A 19,580-nucleotide genomic window follows, 5' to 3' on the forward strand; every position below is an offset into this window, starting at 1 on the left:
TAGAAATAGAGGCTAATGTATTCATCCAACCCACTCTCCGTAACCATAATCCCTTGCTCTTCTAATTGCTTGGAGCCTTCACACCGTCATCTATAAAATGGGGCAAATGATCCCTGTCCTGACAACCACCCAGGAGCCTTTGTAAAGATCAGATGAGTTTTTGTGTAAATATTGGGTCTGCCAAAAAGTTCATTCAGTTTAAAGTAAAAATAAAAGACATTTTTCATTTTCACCAAGAACTTAATTGAACAGTGTATTCACTAACTGAATGAACTTTTTGCCCAACCCAATATTTACTGGTCACCTACCAGGGTTCTAAATGATGCTGAACTGAGGGTAGAGAGGACCTTCTAAAGGTTGGGGCTGGAGAAGAGATCATCCCAGGCTGAGGGATAATCTAGCCCTCCAGTGACACTGCATAACACACACTCGCAGACCTCACTGGTATGTAACACTAAGCTTTCATTTAGCCTGGGAGCCTTCAGGGTTTAGCAGCTCCAGATTGGGTCAGCTAAGTGACTCTGCTGATCTCAAGTAGGACAGCTGACTGTGAACTATCCTAGGAAACCCTTGGCTGGGACAACTGGTCAACTCAGCTCTGCTCCACATGTCTTTCCTTTTCAGGGTCTAGTCCCAGAATGTTCACACAGTGATGGCCATGCAAGTGTTTCTTCAAGCCTCTGCCTACATCACATCGGCTATCACTGGCTAAAGTTAGCCACATGCCTGAGTGCCGAATAAGAGGACAGGGCAGGAAAGCCTGCTCAGAGGGCAGAGGGCATGGATAAACTAAGGCCAGCAATGCAACCCTTGTGCCACGAGTGTCCAGGTATGGTTCTGAAACAGAGCACCCCTCCCTGCTTGAAGCTTTCTTTCCCTAAACCCAGAATACTTTACCTAAACCAGGAAGCTGGGGTCCTGCCACTCTGATTTTGCATTCAGTTGAAGGAGTCAGTCCTTTACATACTACTCAGAAGAAAGGCTCTCCATCTCTAAAACAATCAGAAATAATCTCTCCGATAGAGAAATGCACTCCCCAGGCTTGGGCTGGGCTGTAGATCACAAACAGCCGATTTAATCTAGTTAATTATTTGATTAAATCAGAAGTTAGCTTAATTATTTTCTTGCTTCTCACCTCCTTTGAATCCATTCTGGAAACTGATTATGTCTTTAACATCAGCCCAGAGATAAGCATTTCAATTGGGAAATGTAATTAGCCAAGGAAAATGAACGTGGGTGCTGCCTTTTGTCAAAGCGCCATTAAAACCCAACTCTGGTCAATACCAACGTGGTATGAAGACAAAGGGCAGTTTGTTCCTCTCATGACTGGAGAAGAAGGCCCAGCAGGAAGAGGGGAATTAGGCCTCTTGAGGTCTTAGAGAAGGAGGTTCATTCGTTCACTCATGAGACATTTCCAGGCCAATTCTGGGCTGATAAAAGAGATGCAAAGATGAGTTGGCCAAGTCCCTTATCCCTAAAGAGTTCTCCTCGAGGAAAGGACCCACATGTCATTGTGACATACGCAGTGCAGAAAATATAGAGGAAGGAGCCCACTTCTGTAGCATGGCAGAGTGTGTAGTATCCAGCTGGGCCCTGAGACAGGAGCTGGGGCTGCTCGGATAGAGAAGAGTAGAATTCCCTTCTGGGTGGAGGGTACAGCACATGCAAAGGCACAGCAGCGTGAGAGCCCGGGAGCTGTTGCAGAGGCAGCTTACAGCTAGGCTGCAGCAGAGTCCGCAGCGCACGGGTGTGCCAGGTACCCTCGGGCCACCTCCCCTCCCCTTTCGGGAGGCCTCTCCCCTTCCCCACCCTCCTTCTCCACCCCACCTTGCCTTCCAGCAGGAGTTCTGGAAGGATTCTCCTGAAGTGTTTGCTTGAACAGAAGTTTAAGATGTGTAGCAGTCTGAAAGCTGGAGGGTGGATTCAGGGCAACTGAGAACAACAGAGCTGTGTTCCAGAGCTGCAGAATAGGCAGGCGGAGGTGAGGGGCATTCTGGGCGGAAAGGACAGCCTGGGAGGAGGTTTGGCAGTCCTGTGTGCTGCCCTGAGAGTGACTGGAGCATGAAAGGAGAGGTGGGTAATGAGCTGCCCAGAGGGCAGAGGCTACATCACGGAGGGCCTCTTAGAAGGTAATTGGAGACCAGGTCGTTGGCCTTGGCCTCCGGGATGGGGGACCACAGACACGCACTGCCTGGGCTGTCGCAGCTGCTCGGCCCCTCTTCTGCAAGTCTGGCTGTTTCAAAAGCTCCACATGCTCAGCGCAGTGGGCGCTGGTTTGCTGGGATCTCTGCCTGAGACTGAAGGCTGTCTGGCATGCGGTGAGGTGGAGAGGTTACCTGGCCAGGTGGCTCCTGCACCTGGGAGAGGGAGAGAGGACCCCCTGCTGCCGGGGCCAAGGAGCCGAGGAGCCACCACACCTGTGCCCACCTGGCCCCTCTTCACTTTGACCCTCAGCCATCCTTACAAGGAAAACTCAGCTAAGGGAGACCGTGAGCTAACAGAAGTTGCCAGGCCCTGCTTCACTCTGAGACAGCCACCCAACTGTCTACCAGATCCCACCCTATCCAATCCACGCCCCCTCGGGGTTTTAATGGAGTGGTGATCAGCATGTGTGCAATTTTGTCTGCTGCTTTTTAGCCTGGTAGGATCTGGTAGCCTCCCTCTTTTGCTGCCCTCCCCAGGTGGAACCCTTCTCGCTGGTGAGCCAGCTGGTATAAGGAGAGAGCACCACCATAGCCATTAAGGCTGTGGTTACTGCTTGCTTGCTGTGTGACCTTGGACAAGTTGCTTAACCTCTCTGAGCCTCCATAGATCACCTGGAAATTGAGATCATATGACGTCAGCTGGAGAATTGACCAAATGCTTGGTCTAGGACTTGGTATGTAGGACCTTCTAAGCAAGTGACTGTGGTTATTATGAGATGTTCACAGGGTGCGGCTCAGATTACTGCCTGGTGCGTTAGCTGGGTTACCTTGAGCACCAGTCATTGAATCTCTGTGAGCTTCAGTTTCCTCCTCAGTGGAATAAGGGTAATGGTATTCCTCAGAGAGGATATAAGGCTCAGACAGGTTCATTATTGTGTGAAAAGACTGTGGAGATGGATGCACTTTGTCCTTGTCATTGCTTCTTCTCTGTCTCTCCTTAGAGCCGAGTCCAGGGTGTTGATGGTCTTTACTCCATCAGGTGATCTGAGAGCTCTTCACATGCCTTCCACTAGCGCTGGCCAGTGGGCAGCGGGCAAAGGTGAGGGCACAGAAGGTGGAGAAGGTCAATGTCTGCACCTACCCACCTAAGCATGGGGCCATGGGGCCATGTGTACAGGATGAGGTGGCCCTGCCCCGACTTCGGGCTCCAGAGGCTGGGGGTGGGGCATTCTCCATCCCTACTTCCAGTCCATGGGAGAGGAAACCCTGTCCGCAAAAGGACACGTAATGACCGGGATCCTGTTAAAGTTGTCTCTGGCCAGATCCAGCTCAGCACATCACAGACCACTCAGGCCTTTCTTCTGTCTCCTCTGCGGGTCTCAGCATCAATCCTGGGCTGGGGGTGCAGGATGGCTTAGAGGCAGGGTGGAGCGTGAGCCTCGGCCACCGACACGGGCTTCCGTCCCGAGCCCCTGCTCCTTGCAAGCTGGCTGGCGGAATCCTCAACTGAATAAGGCTCTTCAATCTCCCAAGATAGCAAGCATGTGCCCTGAGCACAGAGCCTGCCAGGAGGACCTCAGAGAAGGATGCGGGGCTATGCAGAGACATGACAAGGTTTTGATAACAGTGTCTACCTGACATGTCTGAAAAATCAGACGTGCATCTTCCTGGCAGGGCATGCAATTTCCTGCTAATGAGTTGTGAGAGGCTGGAACAAGTTATCATCAGGGAGGCTGGGCTGACTGCTTCCCAGGGGAGCAGAAGCCAAGAGACAGAGCCAGGCCCCAGCCCCCTCCCTCAGCCATGTTGGGGAGTTCTGCCAAGGGGCAGAACTAAAGCCCGGAGTGAGGGTCTCCAGTCCAGGTCAGGATCTGCTGCTGGATCTGGACCCCTTGCCCGGAGCATCTCCAAGCCCTTAGCTGCGTGCACTCCCCCTGCCGCAGCAGGAGTCCTACAAAGTGCCCTCCCCTGCAAGCTCTCGGAGAGATTTGAAGCCACAACACCAGCAATGTGTTCCCTCACATCTCATCTTATTAGCCCTTCACGACACTCCGCATTAGAGAAACTGAGGCTCAGAGAGGCAAAATAACATGCCCACAGTCATGCTGTAATGGGTGTATTTATTTAAGGTAATGCGAGCTGCTGTAACAGATAAACCCAGAGATTATTGTATGGATTGGGAACAGACATTTATTTCTTGCTTGTGTAAAGTCAAATGGCAGGAGGAGGGAGCCCCACCCATCACGGTCCCTCAGGGACAGGGTAACAGAGGCTCCGTCATCTTCAGATTGTGACTCCCAAGGTCACCTCAGCCTCGGAGGATCCCACAGCAGGTTTCACGGACCAGGGCTCAGTCTGTATGTAACTTACACCCATATTCCACTGGCCAGAACTGGGTCAGAGGGCCCCACCTAAAGATAAGGGAGGTGGGAAAAGTGGGGAGCACAGTGTCTGACTGGATGGTGGTTCCCCCCCAACGGCTCTGCCCTGAGGAGGGGAAGCATGACCACTACTGGGCCTAATAGAGGGTGTTTTTCTTACACAAAGGCCTGGATCGAGTTTGATGAGAGGCGATCCCTGAGAATTCAACAAGTAACCAACACGCACTAAGACCTGGAAGAAGACACAGGATGTCCCTGACCCTCTGAGGTCGTAAAGGCTGCCCCCGCCTTCAATAAAGCCTGAACGCCTCAGCCTGGCAGTCACTGACCTTCACAGGAGGACTCCCTTGCAGCACTCCCTCCCTCATCCTGCTCCCCACACGCCCTGTGCTCCACCCTGGCCAACCTCTCACCTCAGGGCCTTTGCATGTGCTGTGCCTTCTGTCTGGAACATCCTTCCTCCACCCCTCATCCCTGCAGACTCCCACTTATCCTTCCTGATCCCAATCAGAGGTCACCTGGGAGGCTTCCTAGTTAGGAGTTAGCTGCTTTGCCAGCATTGACCAGAGAGCTCAGTACCAGGCACCACGTGAAAGGATTTATAGGAATGAGCTCAGTCGTAACCTCCTGAGCCTATGAGCTGGCTATCCTTTTTTATAGATGAGGAACCCAAGACTGAGAGGTTCAGGAACCTGCGTGAGGTCACAGAATGGGTGGCAAAGACGAATCCCAAACCCAGGTCTGTACACTCACAGCTGAGACTTAACCACTGGGTCAACTTCCGCCTTTTATTAGCCCCTGTCAGAATGCATCACAATTATTTGCTTACTTAATAGTTTGCTCTGAACTTGCTGTCTTTCTGAGAAGGCAGCTGCAGACTCCCTGAGGGCAGAGGTCACGGGTGATCCATCCTGGACTCTTCCTCACCGTTGCCATCATGCTGAGGTCTGGGTGGCAATTTTTTCTCAAATAAATCCCTCATCCTCTGAGAACCAGGACCAGAAATTCTTCAGATTATCATCTGTCATAATCCCCTGCCTGCTTGCCTGTCAGTTTTTGAAAGTTAACCTGAAACCATTTGAAAATGATCTGAGAGTCACAGCCCAGCCTTCTCCATGCATGATTAAGTACGATGGCTTTTTAATGATTTGAGCTGCGCCTTCCGTGGATTGACAAAAATGGATTACCATACATTTCTGAAAACTGTGCCGCTGAAATCAGATTTTTTTTTTTTTTTCATTTTCTCACTCATCCTCGCAAACCTTTGCTGAGAATGACAAATACTTGGGCTTTAATTGTTTAGTCGCATGAGGGTGGCGCCTGAGAATTCCGAGAACTGCTCTCACTGGGAAAGCCTTGAAAGGCTCCCAGGTTCGATCTTTGGGAAATTGAACTGTGTGTTTTCTCTGAAGCAGAGGGAGTTGTCTTCTGGGCCACGGCACGTCTGCTGCATTTGTGAATTGCGTTGGGCTCCAGATCTAAAACAGAAGCAGTTCTCACCCAGGAAGCGTGCTCAGGGCTGTCGCACCAGGAATGAGAAGTGGGTACACATGGGCAGGTGGGTGAGGAGCTCTCCCTGTTTCATTCATGCACGGACCCTTCCCCTCCTGCTCCCTCTTTCTACCAGACTCTGTGCCACATCAAGCCACCCACATCTTCAAGGGGGATGTTATTAGTCCCTTTTGATAAATGCAGACTCGTGGCTCAGAGAGGTTAAGGAATCTGGTTGTGGTCACATAGCTGGTAATACACAGAGCCAAGGCTCAAACATTTTGACTAGAAGCCTATGCTTTTTCCATTATTACTGTTGCCTATTAAAAGAAATCAAATAAAATCAAGTGAAAGGTGATTCAGAGGCAATTACTGCAGCTGATTTTCTTATTTCTTATTTAAAGGAAAAACAAACTTCCCTGTCCACCTATTAATGCACTCTTTCTAATAATGTGCATTACCTGACATTATCCCCATTTCACAGATGAGGATGTTGAGGTTTATGTGGGTAAACCAGCTAACCAGAGATCACACAGCTAGAAATAGTAAGGTAGGATTTGTTTCTACATCTCCCTGACTCCAAAATAAATTCCTCACCTCATCCTTTGTAGGAAATGAAAATCTGCCCAGAGGGTCCCCCATCTCACTTAGGTGGTCAACCCAGATAGGTCTGCCAGTGGGAAGCCTGTGCTACTTTCTGTGTAAAATGCATACAAATGTCCATTTAGTAAAGGGGAGGGGTTGGGGTGGCTTCTAGCAGATTCTGAAAGGGGTCTATGGATTAAGGAAAGGGAAGGTCTCAGGTATCTGTGGAGGAGGGGGGCCAGCCCCCTCCTCTTCCCTGGATGCTGAGGGTGAATCAGGGGGGGCCGTCATGGACCTGATGGGAAGAGGGCCAGCTGGTCTGGCCTCTGCCCCTGCCTGCTGGGCTCCTCAGTTCTCTCTCCAGGTTAATTTGTTTATGTTGACTCAGACCCTACTGCGCACACCTGGTATGAGAGTGTGAGTGTGAGTGTGTGTGTGTGTGTGTGTGTGTGTTAGTCGCTCAGTCATGTCTGACTCTTTGTGACCTCATGGACTGTAGCCTCTGTCCATGGGATTCTCCAGGCAAGAATACTGGAGTGGGTTGCCATTTCCTTCTCCAGGGAATCTTCCCAACCCAGGGATTGATACCAGGTCTCCTGCATTGCAGGCAGATTCTTTACCATCTGAGCCACCAGGGAAGCCATCGTAGATGGTCTCAAGATGAATATGGCAGGATCTCTGCCTTCCAGGCTCCTGCTTGTTAGAGAGACAGACCAGCAGGGACACTCCCAGAGTTGGCCTGGCCAGGTGATCAGCAGTGGGACCCAGAATGGTGCAGGGAGAAAGCATCACTGCCTCGAGGACATCTGGGAAGGCTTTGTGGAGGCTTGTCTGCGCATCAAGGCAGGACTTCTACCGGGAGGTACCAGCTGCTTTCACACAGGCACTGCTCCCTCCCACAGGTGGCAGGTGCCGCCACGCCCTGAGGAGTTGGCCTGGGGGTCTTGTGGCTGTGGGCACCTCTCTGGGACCTTCTCAGGCCCTCTGAACCTGGCCAAGTTTCCAGAAATTGCACAGAAGCAAGATGACCCACCAATGAAATGCAGAGTCTCTGAGGCAGACAGACTGAGTTGAATCCTGGCTCCCCATTCATCAACCTTGGGAACCTTCCATGACCTGTCTCAGCCTCAGTTTCCCCACTTGATAAAGAGCAACACAATTGCACCCTCCTCAGAGGGTTGTTGGGAGGCTGTTTAAAGAGTGCCCCCGTCTGCCTCCACACAGGTTCAGTCGAGGCTGGCTGTGGACAGGAAGTGGTATGATCTCTGACCCTCAGGGTGGTTCTGCAGGGTGGAGGTGTGGTTGCTCCATTGTACAGATGAGGAAACTGAGGCAGCTAGTGAGTGGGGCTCCAGGGCTTGGCCCGTCCCCTGCAGCTCAGCCGTCCAAGCGACGGGAGGGGCCTTCGGCCGGGGCACAGCTCTGAGCCAGGCTCTCCCGGCACTGCCTCTGCCGCCTCTTTATGCTTCTTGGGGTGAATGGGGCCTCTCTGATCTCCTTGCTTCTCCCCTTTCCGGGAGGCGTCATTCATCTTGTCATCACAGCCTTGCATCTGTGCCTCTTGGTTCTGGCCTGCAGGCTGTGTTTGCCGTGGTCAGTGCGTAGCTCTGTGTGCCCACCATGTATATACAAGATGACATTGTGACCTTGCGTCCATGGGCCTGGGAGGCCCTGGCACTTTCAGAGGGCAGCTAAGGGCTCCCCTCAACGGGGCTGAAGTGAGGTGACGGGCTGATGTTGCCGTGTGCTCTTGGTTAATTCTCCTTACCCTGGACTGATAAATAGCCTCCCACCAGCCGGAGGGTGTCTCCAGCTGCCTTCAGGGGATCTCAAAGCACAGGCCCAGGTGCTCCCTGCCTCCCTCCTACTCACCCTAAGTGACTAGAGGGCACTCCCCAGCCAAGATGGGCCGCTCCCGGGATTATTCTACCTGGAGTCTCCACTGGGTCCCCCTCAAGGACACTCTTCACACAACCGCTTATGTGTCGCTTTAAAACACCAGGCAGCTGGGGTCCCTAAGCCATCCACACGAAGCTTCCTGAGCCCCCAAGGCCCTGTGTGGTCCGGCCCACCACCCCTCACCACCCACTATGTTCCCTCTTTCTCACCAACCCAACCCACACCTGCTCTCTGCTGCACAAGCAGGCCAAGACTTCCCCGCTCCGTTCTACTTGCTGTGTATCTGCCTGGCCTGCCCCGACCCCCTCTTCCCTCCCGTGCCTCCTTCAGGCCTCAACTCAAAGGCTTGGCCATGCCCCTGTTCGCTTTCCCTCTACCGCACGCGGTCCTTTGTAACTCGGTGCCATCGTGTGATACCTGGCTGGTGTCTTTCTCCCCAACCAGACCTTCAGCGCCTTGAGGGTGGGGACCGGGACTGTCCGCTCCCCACTGTGCTCAGCACCAGGCCCAGCCTGACTCCACAGTGTGTTTTCGGGTAAATGAATGAACCTGGGGCAAGTGACTTAATTCTTGAAGTTTCCATCTTTACCTGTAAAAGAGGGACAATGATAGAGTTTTCACAAGGCTTAAAAAAGATGTGTGTAAACATATAAGGCTGTGCCCAGCACGGAGCGCTGTCTACAGCTGTTCTTGTTAACCTCTGTGGTTGGCATTTAGGAGAATCCCACATCCCACAAGTGAACTTCAGTTGGGTGTCCTCCCTGGGCCAGGATTTCAGAGATTCATGGACTTGGGGTCTGCCCTCCCCCTCCAACCCCCTCCACACCTGCCACCATGTTAGGAACAGCCTCTGGTAGGGGCCCTGGCTCTCCAGAGTCTTCATCATCCAGATGGGAGGCAGTGGGTGGAGGGCATCATTCAGGAGATCTCAGTGACACCTTTACTCTCCAGGGCCTGTGCCAGCTTCAGTTAAACAGGCTTAGATTCTGCCCTGAAGACACTCACTGCCTGGGAGGGACTTGAGAAAAGGACACAGATTTCTGTAATGAAAGCTGAAAAGCAGTTCTTTTAATAAAAATTCAGAGGAGGATGACTTAATAAAAATTCAGAGGAGGATGACCTCAGGTCCAGGTGGGGGCAATCAGGGATGTCTTCATGTAGGAAGCAGCATTTTCTCTAGGACTTAAAGTAGACATTGGATTTGGCCATCTGTGGAGACACTTTGGGTTAGAGGAGGCACGTCCAAGCAGACATAATAAAGGTCTGGAAGGTAAGAAAAGGTGGACCTCATAGAGTCTGTAGTCTAGCTAGAGTACAGAAAACATGCCAAGACTATTAAGAAATAGGACTGAAAGGGCGTTATATCAGTCATCTATTTCCAGAATAATGCCATGTAAAAAATTACTCCACAGTGAGTGGCAGACAACAGCCAGCATTTATTTTTTGTTCACGTGGCTGCAAATAGGCTGGGGTTTGGTTTATCTAGGCTGCGCTCAGCTGGCTCAGGTCTGCTCCATCCATCTGTCATCCTTCATGGACCAGTGACTGTTTGAGACTTGTTCTTCTCCTGGTGAAAGGTGGGCACGCAGGAGGGCAAACCCACCCATGCTAGCTTATTTCAAACCTCTGTTCAAGTCATGTCCACTAATCCCACTGGCAAGTCTCAGGGCCGAGCCTAAAGTCAGAGCCGATTTTAATTCCCTTCCCACCATGATGCCAAAAAAGGTTACATGGATAAGACCAAGGCTGATGGAATAAGGATGTTTACCCTTCCCATGGAGGTGAAGGGACAGTACTGAGCAATCGTCTAATTTGCAGGGGCAAGCCAGACCATGGAGGGACTCTGGGTCTGCCCTCAGGAGCTACACAGAGCAGCGGTTGGGTTTAAGGTGTCTTGGGGTGAGCAGCCAGGACTCCGGCTTTTGCCAAGAAGTGTGTTAAAAATGCCAGAGTGCCTGGCCAGCTTGGTCCTGCCTTCCTGAGAGCCCGCAGCTCCTGCCTGCTTGGCACGTAGGCTGTGCCATCCTTTCCTGCTGGGCCAAGGGTATGCCTTCCTCTGCCAGAACTGAGCCTTATGATAACAGCCCTGTGCACAGAGCACCTACTGTGTGCTGGGGGTATCAGATTCTCTGGTACTGAGCGCCTGCTGAGTGCTCTGGTATACATCCATCTCAACTGGCCACTCTGTCCTCAAAAGGAGGCCCCATTGTCCCATTTTTTCTGAGCCCCAGGGAGGTTAAGTCAGTTGCCCATGATCACACAGCTGGGAAAGGATGAAGCTGGGTTAAAACCAAGTCTGTAAAGTCACGTGGTCTGAAAAGTCTGGTTACAGCTGTGAGCGCCCTGAGTTCCAGCTTCTCCATCTGCCTTTCTTCTCTATGAGGTGTTCTGAGATGAAGGCAGTTCAGAGCTTGTTACACAGCACTGTTGCAGGGAATTGTCTGAATGCCAGTTTCCAGGTCAGCCTGCACCCCCAGCTCTTATTTAAAAGCAAACGAAACATTAACATTTTTAAACACACCCTGTTTTCCAATGAGGAACCCTGTCCAGCAGGCTGCTTCAGTGAACCGTGTCTGGCCATTCGTCGCAGTAAACGTCATCCGGCGGTCAGCCACAGCAAGCATTCTCCAGCCGGCTGTGGCTGCAAAGCGTGGCATGTGTTTGGGAAGGATGCAGGAAGCCATTAGTTCCACCAGGGCCCTAATGTCAGCAGCTGCCCATCATGTCCCTCTGACAGTGCTTTCCTCGGATAACTGGCTGCTGCTATGAGCACTGTGTTTTCTCTGAGGCCGAAAGAGCTTGTGAAATGTTTGGAAATCCCTAAGAAAGTGCTGTGGGTATTGCCACCAGCCATTTATTCATGCAGCAGCCATTTGTTCTTGCCTTCTTGGTGCCTGGCCTAAGGATGGATGCTGGGGCTCCTGGGAAGAGTCAGACCCAGCCACTGCCCTCCAGGATTCACGGGCAAAGATGATTCATGGGCAGAGATGATTCACGGGCAAAGATGTCAGATGCAGGGTGGACCGTGCTGTGACGGAGGCGCCTGCTGCAGAGCGAGTTGGGCTTGCAAAGGAGGGGGCGGTCAGCTCTGCTTCGTGGTTCTGGAACATCCTGAGAAAAGACAGCGCTCGCATCAGCAGACACTGCAGGGTGTTTGGGGAGCTGCTAGTGGTCTGCTCTGGGCAGAGCATCACGTGCAAAGAGAGCAAAAGGGAGGTGAGACTAGGGAGGGTGCCAAGCCTGGACCACAGGCACCCTGCACACTGTGCCCAGGACTTTGAACTTGAAGAACAGGAGGCTTTGAGAGCTTTTTAAAAGGGCAGTGATACAGTCAGATCTGATCACCTTTTATTAATCAGCTTCTCGTAAGAACATTCTGTTGGATTCCAAGAATATTTCCTTAAAAATATCTTTAGTCCTTCCGGAGGCACCAAGAAACCTTTTCCTGGAAATACTCAGCCCCTGAACACAACTTTATGTAATCCAGGAACTAATCATTATGGAAAGCTTCAAGGAAAAAATTCCTCCCGGAGGAAAACAAATAACCCAGACCTGATAAAAATGGGGAAGTCCTCATCCCTAAAATATTTTATGCAGCCAGAAGACCTCAGTTCCGTTCAGTCGCTCAGCCATGTCCGACTCTTTGTGACCCCATGGACTGCAGCACCCCAGGCTTCCCTGTCCATCACCAACTCTTGGAGTTTACTCAAACTCATGTCCATCCAACCACCTCATCTTCTGTTGTCTCCTTCTCCTCCTGCCTTCAATCTTTTCCAAAATCAGGGTCTTGTCTAATGAGTTAGTTCTTTGCATCAGGTGGCCAAAGTATTGGAGTTTCAGCTTCAGCATCAGTCCTTCCAATGAATATTCAGGACTGATTTCCTTTAGGGTGAACTGGCTGGATCTCCTTGGAGTCTTCTCCAACACCACAGTTCAAAAGCATCAGTTCTTTGGTGCTCAGCTTTCTTTATAGTCCAACTCTGACATCCATACATGACTACTGGAAAAGCAATAGCTTTGACTAGACAGACCTTTGTCAGCAAAGTAATATCTCTGCTTTTTAATATGCTGTCTAGGTAGGTCATAGCTTTTCTTCCAAGGAGCAAGGGTCTTTTAATTTCATGTCTGAAGTCACCATCTGCAGTGATTTTGGAGCCCAAGAAAATAAAGTCTGTCACTGTTTCCATTGTTTCTCCATCTATTTGCCATGGAACAATGGGACCAGATACCATCATCTTAGTTTTTTGAATGTTGAGTTTTAAGCCAGCTTTTTCACTCTCCTTTTTCACTCTTTCACAGAAGACCTCAGGTAGTTTTAAACAATGTGCTTTGGGGTAGTGGGGATATCGCTTTAATTCATCCGCATAGAAACCCATGTGGCAGAACATTCCAGCTACTACTGCTGCATAGCAAATTACTCCAAAATTTACAGCTTAAAACAGCGGTCTTATTATGCTCACAGATCCAGTGAGCTAAGAATTCAGAAAGGGCACAATGGGGACAGCTTATCTCCCTGCCAGGATATACAGCCCCTAACCTGGGAAAGCTTGAAGGCTGAAGGTAACTTGATAGCTGGAACCTTCTGGAAGCTTTTTCATTCCCATGTCTGGAATGGATGCAGACTGTTGACTGGAAGCTCAGATGGGCTGTCCATCAGATAGCGTACGTATGGCTTCTCCACGTGTTCTCTCCTTGTGGGCTCTCTTGGGCTTCCTTACAATATGGTGGCTGGTCCCAAGAGCCAGCATTCCAAGAGACAGGAAGTCGAAACTGCCTGTTCCTTAAAGTCTGGCCCTGAAAACTAGCACATCATCCATTTTGCTTTGTTCTGTTATTCCAGGTAGTCACAAAGTTGCAGCCAGGTTCAAGGAGAGGAGCTGTGGGCAGAGGTTCTCTTGTGGGATAGGATGTCCTATGGCATCCATCTTTGGGAACTCAACCTGCCCCACAGCCACGTTGGTTTCTTTGGAAGCTGAGAAAGACATTTGTGTTGTTGCTTTACAGATTAAGAAAAGTCTCTGGATTGTATGATCAAATTAAATGCAACCATTAGTATTTGGCTCTGGGGATATTGTGGTAATAGGCTACGCCTTGGGTGATTTTTTTTTTTTCTATCTAAATGTTCTTTCTGGAGCTTATGTTGCCCAGCCTGACCCATTTCTCTTTGCTAATACAATGTCACATAAAAACCTCATCATCATTAATATGGCAGAGTTGGAGAAGTGATACAAACCACAGTCCAGCAGGGCAGGGTGGTTCATGGCCAGGCAGCCCTCAGGGGAGGAGGCCGTGGGGTCCCAGGGTCCTTCCCTTGTAGAGCCTGACATAGAGTGAGATAGATAGCTCTGTGCAGGGCAGTGGTGTGACCCGCTCAACCATTCTGGCCAATCTGGCCACAGCCTGCTGGGAGGGTCTCCTCTGTCGATTGGCACCAGAACCTAGAGCACAGAGTTAAGCTTCCCTGGACGTGGCCACCGAAGATGCCCACGTGATAGGTTCAGTCTGTTCAACCCACACATTTACCTTTAATGCCTCTGGGTGCCAGACTGTAGCCGAACATGGAAAGATATGAATGAGCCACAGCCCCTTCGAAGCCTTCCCTGCCCCGGGAAGGGGCCCCATTATTCCTAAATACTCATCAGGCACCTGTGATGGGCAGGAATTGTTCTAGGCAGTGGAGGACTGCAGTGCACAAAACAGAGCCTCCCCTCCAGCAGTTTACACTCTGTTGGGGAAGACGGTAAACAGGGAGGCAGACCCCTGTGTGACGTTGCCAGGGATTAAGGTGCTGAAGATAGAGAGAGGGAAGAGCTATCACAAGTGCCAAGGCCAAGGCTCTAGGGCTTGGAGGGCTCCAGGAGCAACAAACAGCTGGCATGAAGATAGGGAGGCCAAGCGGAGAGAGGAAGCCGGGGCAGGATCACAGCCCTCCAGGCAGGTGGGGAGCCCTGGGGGTTTTGAGCAGAGGAAAGGCATGACACGACTTGCATTTCTGTAGGTGGGAGGCCGGAGGACGTGAGGAGCGGGTAGAGGCTGGACCTCTTATGAAGACAGAGCCACCAAAATCTGCTGCGGGACCAGATGTGGGGGTGAGAGATGAAGAGGCAAGGGCTTGGGGCCACAGCTCTTGGGAGGAGGGGGTTGGCATTCACCGAGGGGAGAAGACTGTGGGAGGGACAGGTTGGGAGGGAGGGGCAGGATTTGCCTTCAGACAAGTTATAGGCGAGATGTCTCTAGATCTCCAAGTGGAAGTGTGAGTAAGGCCTTGTTGAATAGTGCGTCTGGGCCGGAGCTTGAGGTCCTGGGTGGATATTTAAATCTGGGAGTCATCAGCACCACGTGGATGGTATTTAAGCCGTGAGGCCAGATTGAGTCACTAAGAAAAGGAAGTAGAACAGACGAGAGGCCCAAGGACAGAGCCCCACGCTTTCAAGGCCTGGCGATGAGGAAGAACCAGCGAAGAAGCTAGAAAGAAGCAACCACAGGGTGAGAAGGAGAAGCAAGAGGAAGAGGAGCGTCCTGAAGGCCAAGACCCAGCCCAGAGCCAGAGCAAGGCCAGGGAGTCCATGCAGGAGATGGGCCAGCCGGGTCTCCTCCCTCCTGTCTGCCCACTCCACTGGCAGCTGTCTCTTGAGCCTGGAGGCGACCCTGCTGCAGGCTGAGCCCCTGCTGTTACAGAGGACAGGGCAGTAAATTGACAGCTCCATTATGGTGGTGAGAGTGGAGCACTTGTGGAGATGAGAGTGCACAAGCCTCGAGGGTGGGCCCCGAGGGGCTGGTGAGGACGTCTCAGGGAGGGTGAGACCTCATGCAGATTGTGGGGGGTAGGATCACTGTGGCTTCCTGGCCGAGGAGGCCCTGGGTGGGCTCTAGATCCTGCAGGAGAAGGGGGGATGGGCAAGGCAATTCTTAGCAGAGTTTGCAGAAGTATCACAGAAGTCAGGGCAGGTGCTGAGGCTGCAGGGAATGGTGGATGGCATTGGGGTTGGGGGCTCTGGCCTTTGGGGTAGCAGGGAAGGGGTGTGAAAGAAGCCCTGGGAGCATTTGGCCTCAAGGAACTCACAGAAGGTCACCCGAATGGGAGGTCTGGGAAAGTTCTATGGAGGCTCTCTGGGCAGGAAGAGGTTGGCTGGGTGCAATCAGAGAAGGCTGCCAGTGGGAGGTGACCTTGAAGAAGGTGAAGGCTTTGCGTATGCCCAGATGCACAGAGAAGCTCTCTTGTCAGAGGAGACCACACATGCAAATGTAGGGAGGGCAGAGCACGCAGCCTGTGTCCAGGAAGCGGAGCTGGATGGGAGATGATATTAGCCAGATCCTCTGGACTCAGACCCAAAAGGCCTCACCCCCTGTCCCTGATTGTTGCATGGGTACTGCAAAGCCTTTGCAGGTTCCTGAGCTGGGGAGGGGCACAGTAGATCTGGTTTTAGGAAGACAGGTAAGGTGACAATGTACAGGGTGAATCAGAGAGGCCTGGGAGGCAGGTAGACCTTTTCGGAGGCAGGTGTGCAGCCAAGTCCGGAGAAGGCAGTGGCACCCCACGCCAGGACTCTTGCCTGGAAAATCCCATGGACGGAGGAGCCTGGTAGGCTGCAGTCCATGGGGTCGCTAAGAGATGGACACGACTGAGCGACTTCACTTTCACTTTTTACTTTCACGCATCGGGGAAGGAAATGGCAACCCACTCCAGTGTTCTTGCCTGGAGAATCCCAGGGATGGGGGAACCTGGTGAGCTGCCATCTATGGGGTCGAACAGAGTCGGACACAACTGAAGCAACTTAGCAGCAGCACAGCCAAGTCAGGGGTGGGAGGCAGCGGACACAGGTGGGACCCATGTGACGCTTTTCCTTTAAGTTGAGGTCAAGACTTTTACAAGCTGTGTCTAGTGCCCCACAGGGTGGTGAGAGACCAGTAAATGCAAGAGTATCACAAGGCCTCAGTGACCCTAGAAGACTTGGTGGAGGGGCTGCCCAGGGCCAGCTGGGGACAGAGAGGGTCACATTTTTGCTTGTAGGGGCAAGCTCACGTGTACCCATCATCGTGCCAGCTCCTTTTCATCCACCGCCCCATTTAACCCTCCCAGCAGCCTTATCAGGTTGGTCCTACTGTATTCATCTTGCAGATAAGAAAAATGAGGCTCAGCGAGGTACAGTGACTTGCCCTGTCACACAGCTAGTACCTAATGGAGCCAGAATGTGAACCCATGCCTCCCTGGGCCAGGCCAGAATTTCAAGGTGAGCTAAGGGACCCCAGAAATAAGAGCAGTAAACTGATTCGTTAAGCGCTTACTCCAGGCCAGACATGTACACGTGCATTTAGGCTGGGCATTATATGATACCCTCGTCCCAGCTCAGGAACCTTCAGTGGCTCCCCAGTACCCTGGCCCAGGGGCCTTTACCTCATTTTACAGATGAGAACTTTGGCACTTAGAGGGGATATGTTGCTGCCCCAGCCTGGAATTTGAACCCAGAGCTGTGGTTTGTTTCTTTGTTTTTTAACAGACCCCACTGCCTCTATTCCTGGAGGAGGAAATGGCAACCCACTGCAGTATTCTTGCCTGGAGAATCCCATGGATAGGGCGAGCCTGGCAGGCTACAGCCCATGGGGTCACAAGAGTCAGACACCACTTAGCGACTGAACCACCACCACCACTGCCTCCTGCCCCGGCAGAAACAGGAGCCAGCGGTGTCCTTTGTGAACAAGAGTTCAGAGCTAGAGCTGGGGGCGTGGGCTGCTGCAGCCCAGGGAAGCTGCCGAGCCAGCTGCCTGACTCTCTGCGCCCCTCTGGCTCTTTCCCGACAGTCTGTGGGCCTGTTGACTGAACAGACAGACTCTTTTTCCATGGGGGAGCTACCCCAGATGGGCCACAGGTGCAGATACAGAGAAGGTATCACGCCTTCTCTCCTGCCTGGCGGCCGGGCCACCAGGTAACCTCTGGCCTGAAACGAAAAGCTTTCCAATAAGTGACTTGCTGGCCTGCGGCCCAGCAGGGTGGTGGCTGGGGGCGGGGTGAGAGGAAGCTGAGAGCCAGGGCAGAACCCTGCCAGCAGATCTCTTAGTGAGCGGCCTCGGGAGTGTTTGGGAGGACAGCTGATCACGAGGCTCCCTGGCTGCCCTCCCGGCCCAGCTGAGGTCCCGAGGCCTCTGGGCTCAGGGTCAGACCAGGAGATGGAGGGCCCACGGGGTGAAAACACCCAGCAGCTGGGGGACAGGATCCAGAAATCAGATACTCTGGGCCGCCTCGCCCTTGGCCCTGAAGGACACGCAGCTTGGGCTTCTCTTCTCCTCACTGATCAGAGCAGCTTCCTGGCCCCACCAGGAAGAAGGCTCAGCTAGCAGATCTGAAATTGTTTCCCAGCGAATCGAGACGCCCTCATACAGAAAACACATTACATGTGGCCCAGCCTTGGGCTCCTCTCCTCCCTTGGCCTAAACTTGAAGGAGATCTCTCTGGGGTCCTCGTCTATGAAATCCTGGGGTGAGGCAAGGCGGGGATCTCAGGAATTCCTCCAGGCCCTTAAGAACTCAGGTTTGAGGCCCTGTGGTGAAGGGAAGGCATCAGAGCCCGGAGCGTGGATGCCAGGCCAGCACCCTGGGGTCTGGGCATGTCTCGTCCGTGTGTGGCCCATCTGTGTCCCAAGGCCTGAACACCTCAGGAGGGTCCAGAGCTCCCACGAACTGTGTTCAGCCTTGGACACCTGCCTGGAAGCAGCCGGGATAAACCAGGAAAAGATCGACTTTGTTTGGCTTCGAGTGTGTTTTCCTATTAATGCTTAAGTGTGGGAGGGGTTGATATTCTGGAAATTCAGTTCAACCCAAATAGCAAAGCCATCCCAGGACACACGTCTCTGGACTGGGAAGTGAGTCGTTTTACCCCACCCCCTGCCAGCCCTCCCCACCCTCTACTTTTCCTTGCAAAACCCTTCCTCCTGGAAATGGCTCTTTAACCTCCAGACTTAACTTTCTGCCAACTTCTCCTGGGTCTACCTCCCATCCTTTTCCAGGACATGCCTTTTATCTGACCTTGCCCAGCTTAGAGAGGTGGTTAAGTGTTTGAGTTTCATAGGCATTACTCTGCAAAGTCAACACAAGTGAGCAGTCAGGGAAGCACTAATTAAGGAGATCAGACATTAGCTCTGAATGCAGGAGGGCCCGCAGAGCCGTGCTTCAAACTCAAGTGGGGCTCCGCACCCGTTGGCCAGCTCTGGCAGCATCTGGGGAAGGAGTACTCTGAAGGAACAATACTCCTCTTAAGTTACCCACTAGTCCCTGAAGGAAATTGCTGCTGCCTGTGATGGCTGTAGTACAGAGTTGATGGGAGCCTGCCATCTCTTCCAGGAAGCCCTCCAGGTGGCACCAAGCACATCTCTTTCTCCCTCCTTTCCTCCTTCACCATCCTCTACAAGCCATGCTCTGTTGTCCCACATGGGGAGGTCTTCCTCATTGCTTTTCTGTCCGGCTTGTGAGGGGGAAACGGTACAGTGTTCTCTGCCTTTACTCCCAAGACAGGAGTCTGAAGCCCAGGGGTGGCCATGGACTCTTTAGTCTGTGTATGTGTTTGGTTTCTTTGCTCAAACTGTCTTTCCTTTTTTTTTTAAGGCAGAAATAAATTTCTGGTTATAAAAATAATCCATGAGCTAGAAGCAATCAAAAAGCACCTGTAATCTTCACCCTCAGAGATAACCACTGAATCACTTCCTGCCAGACTTAATTCTGTACCAGCTTGTCCATACTGGCAAACAGTAAAGAAATTATACTCTGCTTTTTTGTGGGGTTTTTTTGCAATTTAATTTTTTTAGCTTATCAGATCCTATGGCTATCTCCCCAACTAATAGTCTTTCTCACTTGTGTGAATGTATGCATAATGTCCTAGTTTGTACATAAACCACAATTAGTATAACTGATCCCCTATTATTGGACTTGGAGCTTTTGTTCCCCAACTTTTACCCATTATATTTGGGGCTTTCCTGGTGGCTCAGATGGTAAAGAATCTTCCTTCAAGGTCTGCCTACGAGGCCTGGGTTCTATCCCTGGGTTGGGAAGATCCACTGGAGAAGGGAATGGCTACCCACTGCAGTATTCC

General features: G+C 51.8%; 1 protein-coding gene across 3 annotated transcripts in view; it reads left to right on the top strand.

The window, feature by feature from the left end:
• MAN1C1 (mannosidase alpha class 1C member 1) overlaps positions 1-19,580 on the top strand; it is a 155,683-nt gene that overhangs the window by 99,666 nt on the left and 36,437 nt on the right. The window contains exon 1 of one of the 3 annotated variants that reach the window (XM_070383136.1): positions 5,954-6,083. The exons of the other annotated variants lie outside the window; for them this stretch is intronic. Coding sequence (XP_070239237.1) covers positions 6,059-6,083 — 25 coding nt within the window. The 5' untranslated portion in view covers positions 5,954-6,058. Of the gene's footprint in view, positions 1-5,953; positions 6,084-19,580 lie in introns of those variants that run through there. 3 annotated transcript variants of the gene reach the window in all.

Source organism: Bos mutus, chromosome 2, assembly GCF_027580195.1.
Source record: "Bos mutus isolate GX-2022 chromosome 2, NWIPB_WYAK_1.1, whole genome shotgun sequence".
Taxonomy (NCBI): Eukaryota; Metazoa; Chordata; class Mammalia; order Artiodactyla; family Bovidae; genus Bos; species Bos mutus.